Here is a 7,323-nt window from a genome sequence, read left to right as displayed (position 1 = left end):
CCCTTTCACTATTATTTATATTCCCCAAATGAATGAGAACATACACTGTTTGTTCTTCTCCGATTGACTTACTGCACTCAGCATAATACCCTCCAGTTCCATCCACGTTGAAGCAAATGGTGGGTATTTGTCGTTTCTAATGGCTGAGTAATATTCCATTGTATACATAGACCACAGCTTCTTTATCCATTCATCTTTCGATGGACACCGAGGCTCCTTCCAAGTTTGGCTATTGTGAACATTGCTGCTAGAAACATCGGGGTGCAGGTGTCCTGGCGTTTCATTGCATCTGAATCTTTGGGGTAAAACCCCAACAGTGCAATTGCTGGGTCGTAGGGCAGGTCTATTTTTAACTCTTTGAGGAACCTCCACACAGTGTTCCAGAGTGGCTGCACCAGTTCACATTCCCACCAACAGTGTAAGAGGGATTTCCAATCCCTTTTCTCCGCACCCTCTCCAACATTTGTTGTTTCCTGCCTTGTTAATTTTCCCCATTCTCACTGGTGTGAGGTGGTATCTCATTGTGGTTTTGATTTGTATTTCCCTGATGGCAAGTGATGCAGAGCATTTTCTCATGTGCATGTTGGCCATGTCCATGTCTTCCTCTGTGAGATTTCTCTTCATGTCTTTTGCCCATTTCATGATTGGATTGTTTGTTTCTTTGGTGTTGAGTTTAATAAGTTCTTTATAGATTTTGGAAACTAGCCCTTTATCTGATATGTCATTTGCAAATATCTTCTCCCATTCTGTAGGTTGTCTTTTAGTTTTGTTGACTGTATCCTTTGCTGTGCAAAAGCTTCGTATCTTGATGAAGTCCCAATAGTTCATTTTTGCTTTTGTTTCTTTTGCCTTTGTGGATGTATCTTGCAAGAAGTTACTGTGGCCAAATTCAAAAAGGGTGTTGCCTGTGTTCTCCTCTAGGATTTTGATGGAATCTTGTCTCACATTTAGATCTCTCATCCATTTTGAGTTTATCTTTGTGTATGGTGAAAGAGAGTGGTCTAGTTTCATTCTTCTGCATGTGGATGTCCAATTTTCCCAGCACCATTTATTGAAGAGACTGTCTTTCTTCCAATGGATAGTCTTTCCTCCTTTATCGAATATTAGTTGACCATAAAGTTCAGGGTCCACTTCTGGATTCTCTATTCTGTTGCATTGATCTATGTCAGACAGTATGTTTTAACTGTAGTATAGAAAATGTTACCATAAGAAGCACTTGACATTTAGTCAGAAGGTTCTCATATAGTCAACTCTGGTGAACTTCAAATTTTTATGAGGTGCTAATTAATATGAGATTTTATCTTTTCTGGTTGAACCAGAAGTTGGATGCTTTACTCCTGACATGACATTAAAAGAGAAATGAGTCAATTGTCAGAGTAAACTTTAGTCAACAATATGATGTCTAAGTAGAACATGGTAGGAGTTGCTTTGAATTTTATTTTATTTTATTTTATTTTATTTTGAACTTTATTTTTGGTTGAAATGGAGAACTGTTGCCACAGTGCCCAATGTGAGGCTCTCTTTGACATGTTTGGTGCTTGTTGCTTGTTTTCCACCTAAACCCTCATCCACTGTGATCTTCCACTTGATCATTCTTTTCTCCTTCTAGCTTTGTTAGTCTGTTTTCCAATCTGTACTTCACAGGATATTTTAGGGACATGCTGTTTTTCACATTTTTCTCCAAAATGGTGATGCCAAGACAGTCATAAACCAATTATAAAAATTGCTGATTTAAAAAAATATCTCATTATCTTACTTAAAAATAGTTTTACCATAATAGGACAATATTAAACCAATATTCCTTTAGTAGAAATGTAACCTAAAGTGGCTCTGGAGAAGGCATCCATTGGATTTTTCATTTAGCATAATTAGTTATTAGTATAAATGCAAAGTCCTGTAACTATGAACCATTTAGTAAGATAAAAGAAGACTTTTGTTGTACACACTCAACATCAAAGAATTATTGAGTACATACTATGTGCAAGTTAACAGAGATGCCTGTACTGAAAAGTCATCCCCTGCTTTTTTGTTGAAGTATCAATATATTTTATCAATATATTTTCTATAGAGAGTCAAAACCAATCTTTAATAGTCACCAATTTAATGGTTTATATGAAGAAAAATGTCTTATGGTGTAATTCGTTTTAGACACAAATACTCATGTTAGAGAGGCAATGTAGAAAAAACATGAAGTAGGAATCAGAAAACCTACTTTGCTGCTTTTTATTCATTAATTCAACTGTTTATCAAACATTTTTTGAGAGCCTACACTGTCGAGCAACTCTATTAGGTGCCAGGGAGCATGGTAGTAAATAAGAGAGACCATGGTGCTCCCTGCTCTCTTTTCTCTCTCTCTGTGAACATGAGCAGATGGCTTAACTTTTCCTTGCCTCTCACCTTGGTTGAAGACTGCATGTCTGAGACTACATGTCTGCAGTATCTTTTCAAATCTATAATGCTGAGATTTGTGTTAGCCTTGTGGAGGGAGAATCTGCCCAAGGGGCTTTGGGCCTTGAGTACTTATCTTCCTCTGGGAGGATTAGGTCTTATCCTAATTTCAAAATCATATCTAATACACAGAGTTTTAAAATGTTTTGGTTGGCCTCTCATCTGCATTTGGTCATTTTGGCAAAACCTGAGTGTGGCAATTCATGGTCATAAGACTTCAGAGGTAGGAGGTTAGCCTGGGAAAGGTGTACAGCTTGCATCAGTACAGCTGGATAGCTGTTCCCAGGGAGCAGCCTCCTCTGCCTTCCCACCAATAACTTGGCTTCTTCTGCCACAGCGTCCATCCGTGACAGGACCTGTTGCTCTTCTGGTCTAATGAGCCTCAAAAAGGGATTGTTCATCAGAGGACCAGAGGTGATCGGCTTTATGGGGCAGAAAGGACTGAATCCCACAGTTTTTCCGGTGGGTATCAGGTAACAAGCTTCTTGCTTTCTGGTTTCAGAACTGCCCTAAGTAAATAGCTTTTCTGCTTGCAGCCAAGATACATTTCTCAAGGAGAAAAATGGATTTCTGAGGCAAAGAGAGAGAGAGAGAGAGGAGAGAGGAGAGAGGAGAGGGGAGAGGAGAGGAGAGAGAGAGGAGAGAGAGGAGAGAGAGGAGAGAGAGAGAGAGAGAGAGAGAGACTTACATACATTGCTTAAAGAGCACAAAAAAGTTACAAGCCGGGTAACTAACACTTCGTGGTCTTTAGGGAAATGAGCAGCTGGACTCAGCCAATCTCTTCTTTCCAGTCGAGTCGAGTCAATGAAAGAGACATAGGGTTTGATGTTCTTTCCGAAACGGGGCTGGCTAATTTAGCCCCTCCCATGAGCCGGAGGGTCTGTTATATCTCGGTTCCTTGAGTACCTCTCTCACTGAGACCGACCACAGCAAGCAGAAGCTGAAAAATAAAGAGCAAAGAGGAAGAAAACAAAAGCTGCCAATTATGGAAGATAGAAAGGGTAAGAGCAAATTGATTTGATCTGAATCCTTAAGAACAACAACAACAAAAAAAAAAAAAAAAAAAGAAAAAGAAAAAACCCCCTGAAAAGCCCAGACCAAAAGCAAGTACTTGAAAGAGCAAGAGGCATAAATCCCCAAATGAACTTTCCCACCCTCTCCTTTTGAGGGGAGGCAGAGAAAGAACTTTGGGAAACCTTTTGGGAAGCAAAGCCTGGGGATTTTAGTCAGGGGTGGTTCTTGAGCAAGCTGGAGGGGCTCATGAATATTCATGATCAATTTGCTTTCAGATCTGGTGGTTTAGCGGCAAATGACTTCTTCCAGTTAAAAAGTAGCTGCCTCATTTATAGTCCAGAGTCATCTTGCTTCGGGTCTGTACCTCAGTGAGTTTGCTGAAGATGCTGGTCTCTGTGTGTAGATTTGTTTTGTTCTCAAATTTCCTGCATGCTTTCCTGTTGTGAAATTAGCAAAGACTTCTCTGCCAGGATTTAGATAGAGAAGTTAATGTGGCAAGAAGCTGTCACAACAGGACCCCAGAGTATGTCTTGCAAAAGACTGAATATTTCTTGGATTGTGTGTATGTGTATGGGAGAGGGGGAGAGGAGTGAAGGGGTGAAGAGATAAATAGTTTTTAACTTAAAAAAACAAGGCATATCTGAGTGACTATATTTAGATTTTGTCTAAAAACTATAAGAGCAGCCTGGTTTTTACAGATGGTGCACAGTCTCTGTCTTTTACCTCTTTTGGGCATTTTCTGCCACAGCGGTGAACCAGCTGCTTGCCAGCCCATGGGAGCCAGGAAGAGTCTCCGGCAGCAGTGTGATTGTGTAGGGTTGGAGAACTTCTTCTTTTTTATCTCTAGTTTCTGATATTCCCCACACGTTTTTATCATATAGAATGCAGAGCAGTGGGATGAGTAGCCAATGGATTCTTAATAATGATAAGTAATTGTAGCTGTTAATGTTTACTAAGTCTCTATTCTGTGACGCTGTGCCAGGAGCTGTTCTAAGCACAATACCCATATTATTTATTCCTCACATCAGCTTAAGAGGTGAGTGCTATCATTATCATTCCCATTTTTCCAGATGGTGGAGTTGATATAATGAGAGAGTGGCTGGCCTTGGAATCACACAGTGAGTGAGTGGTGAATCTGGATGCATGTGGTTGGACCCAAGGTCTGTGGGCCTTTCTGTACTCTCACACTGTTACTCCACCTGGAGGCTCTGGGTACTGCCATGACATGGTTGATTCTGAATTTCAAAGCCTTGAAGCTACTGGGGAAATGAATGATACTTAATGAAATCTAAAATCAGAAGGAATCTGTGCTTTACTGCCAGTTCACATTCATTTTTCTCATTTGGTCCTTATGACCATTTTCTATGGTAGAGCCCAGGTAGTGTTATTTTTACCCTTTTATAAAAGGAAGAGAGTTTGGCTAGGAGGGATTCGGGGATAGTAATCACACAGACTAGAAATCTCCTGTCTCTGGTTTCTGCAGAGTGGACCCAGTCATCTCTGAACTTCTGTCCCCACCCCCAGCCACTTTCAGTTCCTCAAGTGACCTTGCTCCTTTCCTCGTGGTCAGACTGTTTTATGCATGGCACTTGCCTCTGCCTTGAAGGCCTATCTAGCCTTCTCCTTCCCCTTCAGTCTGGAGCCAAGCTGCCTAGGTTTGAATCCCAGCTCCATCATTTACTAACTGTGTGCCTTAGTTTCTTCATATGTAAATTGAAGAGAATAATATGTACCTCATAAAGTTATAATAAGGGACTAAATGAGAGATGCATGCAAAATTCTCAGAACAGAGTCTGATGCATAGTCTATGTGCTCAGTAAATGTTAGCTGTTGCAGTCATTCCCCAAGTTTCATCTTGGTTGTTAATCCCTGCTTTAAGCTTTCTTCAACTCTTTGAGCCTTAGATTAGCGCGTCTTGGATGTTTCTACAACACCTCACTGCTTATGCCTAAACCATTGCTCATCATACTCATCCACTCTGAATTCTTGCCCTCTGAATTGCCTCCTCCTTACCCTGATGATAATCTATCTGTTTTTGGATTAGCAGTACATAATGGGAACTCAACAAATATTTAATAAACTAAGTATTATGTTAGTTGATGTTTATGCAAGAAACAGGAGGCTGGTTTAAAAGGGTATCTATGACTCTTTTCTGGTTATTGTGGTGTGTGGCACTGAAAGCAGCACAGTCTCCCATGACACCCTGTATCAGGGAGTGCGGGAAGTCCTGCAGGGGAACCAGCCTAAGAACTGGCAATGTTTGGAGAGGGTGGAGCTGCAGATCAGCTTGAAGAAGTATGATGCTGTGAAGGACAGACACTTCTTAGGCACCATCAGGTTTAAGTCTACTCCCAGCCCAAGTTCTCCATATGAGTTTTGGGGGACTGGCAGCACTGTGATGAGGCCAAGGTTGTGGATATTCCCCACATGGACATTAAGGTGCTAAAGAAACTCAACAAGAATAAAAAATCAAGGAGCTGGCTAAGAAGTATTATGATGCCTTTTTGGCTTCAGAATCTCTAATCAAGCAGATCCACAAATCCTGGACCCAGGCTTGAATAAAGCTGGCAAATTCCCTTCCTTGCTGACTCACAGTGAGAACATGGTGGCTAAAGTGGATGAAGTGAAGTCTACAATCAAATTCCAGATGAAGAACATGCTGTGTCTGGCAGTGGCCATTGGTCCCATGAAGATGACAGATGATGAGCTTGTGTATAGCATCCACTTAGCTGTCAATTTCCTAGTGTCATTGCTCAAGAATTGGCAGAACATCTGGGCTTTAGACATCAAGAGCACCATGGGCAATTCCCGGCACCTGCACTAATACACAGTTTAATAAACCCTAGTGCTACCAAAATAAACAAACAAATAAAAGGGGACCTATGAATTTGCAGTAGAGTTCCTGCTGGTATATACTGCTCTTTTATGTGCTCTATTAAGATATCCCTCAAAGTGAATACACTGAGAAATGAGATGCATCCCTTCTAGGTGGGTGAGCTTCAGAGTTGATGTGGCCAGGGCACCCACTTTGGCCAGTCCAGCTTTAGCAGAACTTCAGCCCCCACTCCCCATTCAGCCAGGGGCCAAACTGGAGATCTCAGATGCCTCATAGTACAACCTTACCATCTTTGAACAGAACATCTGGTTCCAGAAATAGTGCCTCCCTAACCCTGTTAAATAGCAACCTTATAGTCTGAGACAATGTACTCTGGTAATAGAGGAAAAACATACTGCAGAGGCAGGCCCAGGATAAAATCATAAAGTACATTAAATTTGTTCCCAGCACTCTCCTTTTTCTCTTTCTGGCATACCTTCAAAGCAATTTGATGAATATCATTGTGTGTCTATCATTATGTCCCTATGCCAGATGTGTGGGACTATAAACAGTTTGCTCACAGTCTAGTGAGGAAGACAGACTTGTATACAACACACTCTAATTGAAACCAGACCCTGTGAAGTGCTAATAATAATAGCTCATAGTTTGGTCATAGTCAGTTGACCATAATCTATGACATAAATCAAATAAACATTGATTATTATGTGCCAGGCACTGTCCCATGTAATCTTCACAAGAAACCTGTGATAGAGGTTTCTGCATCTTATAGCTGTGGAGGGAAGTGACTTGGCCAAGGTCACAGAGCTAGGAGTATAGGAAGAAGGGGAATTTATTCTAGTCAAGGGTAAATAACATGTAGTGTTATGTTAGTTTCAGATGTATAATATAATGATTCAATAATTCTATTTTTTTAAAGATATTATTCATTTTTAGAGAGAGACGGAGGGCAAGGTGAAGGGGGGGTGGCAGGGAGAGTGACAAGCAGACTCTGCGTTGAGTGCAGAGCCTGATATAGGGCTAGATCA

General features: G+C 41.0%; 1 protein-coding gene and 1 pseudogene across 7 annotated transcripts in view; both read left to right on the top strand.

Annotated features, from left to right (window-relative positions):
* The first annotated feature begins 2,802 nt into the window (after positions 1–2,802).
* The window catches only part of ENTPD1 (ectonucleoside triphosphate diphosphohydrolase 1), a 100,952-nt gene continuing 96,431 nt past the window's right edge, over positions 2,803–7,323 (top strand). The window contains exons 1-2 of one of the 7 annotated variants that reach the window (XM_041744044.1): positions 3,303–3,449; positions 3,738–3,818. Coding sequence is in view for 2 of the 7 variants with exons in the window: in XM_041744042.1 (XP_041599976.1) it covers positions 4,550–4,580 (31 nt within the window). In the remaining 5 variants the exon portion in view is untranslated. Of the gene's footprint in view, positions 2,911–3,283; positions 3,450–3,737; positions 3,831–4,534; positions 4,581–7,323 lie in introns of those variants that run through there. The other 6 variants (XM_041744039.1, XM_041744041.1, XM_041744040.1 and 3 more) reach the window with 6 other exon arrangements.
* On the top strand, positions 4,606–6,286 carry LOC121484527 (annotated as a pseudogene).

Source organism: Vulpes lagopus, chromosome 2, assembly GCF_018345385.1.
Source record: "Vulpes lagopus strain Blue_001 chromosome 2, ASM1834538v1, whole genome shotgun sequence".
NCBI classification, from domain to species: Eukaryota; Metazoa; Chordata; class Mammalia; order Carnivora; family Canidae; genus Vulpes; species Vulpes lagopus.
Note: the sequence above shows the minus strand (reverse complement) of the source record. Positions and strands in the feature narration are given on the sequence as shown.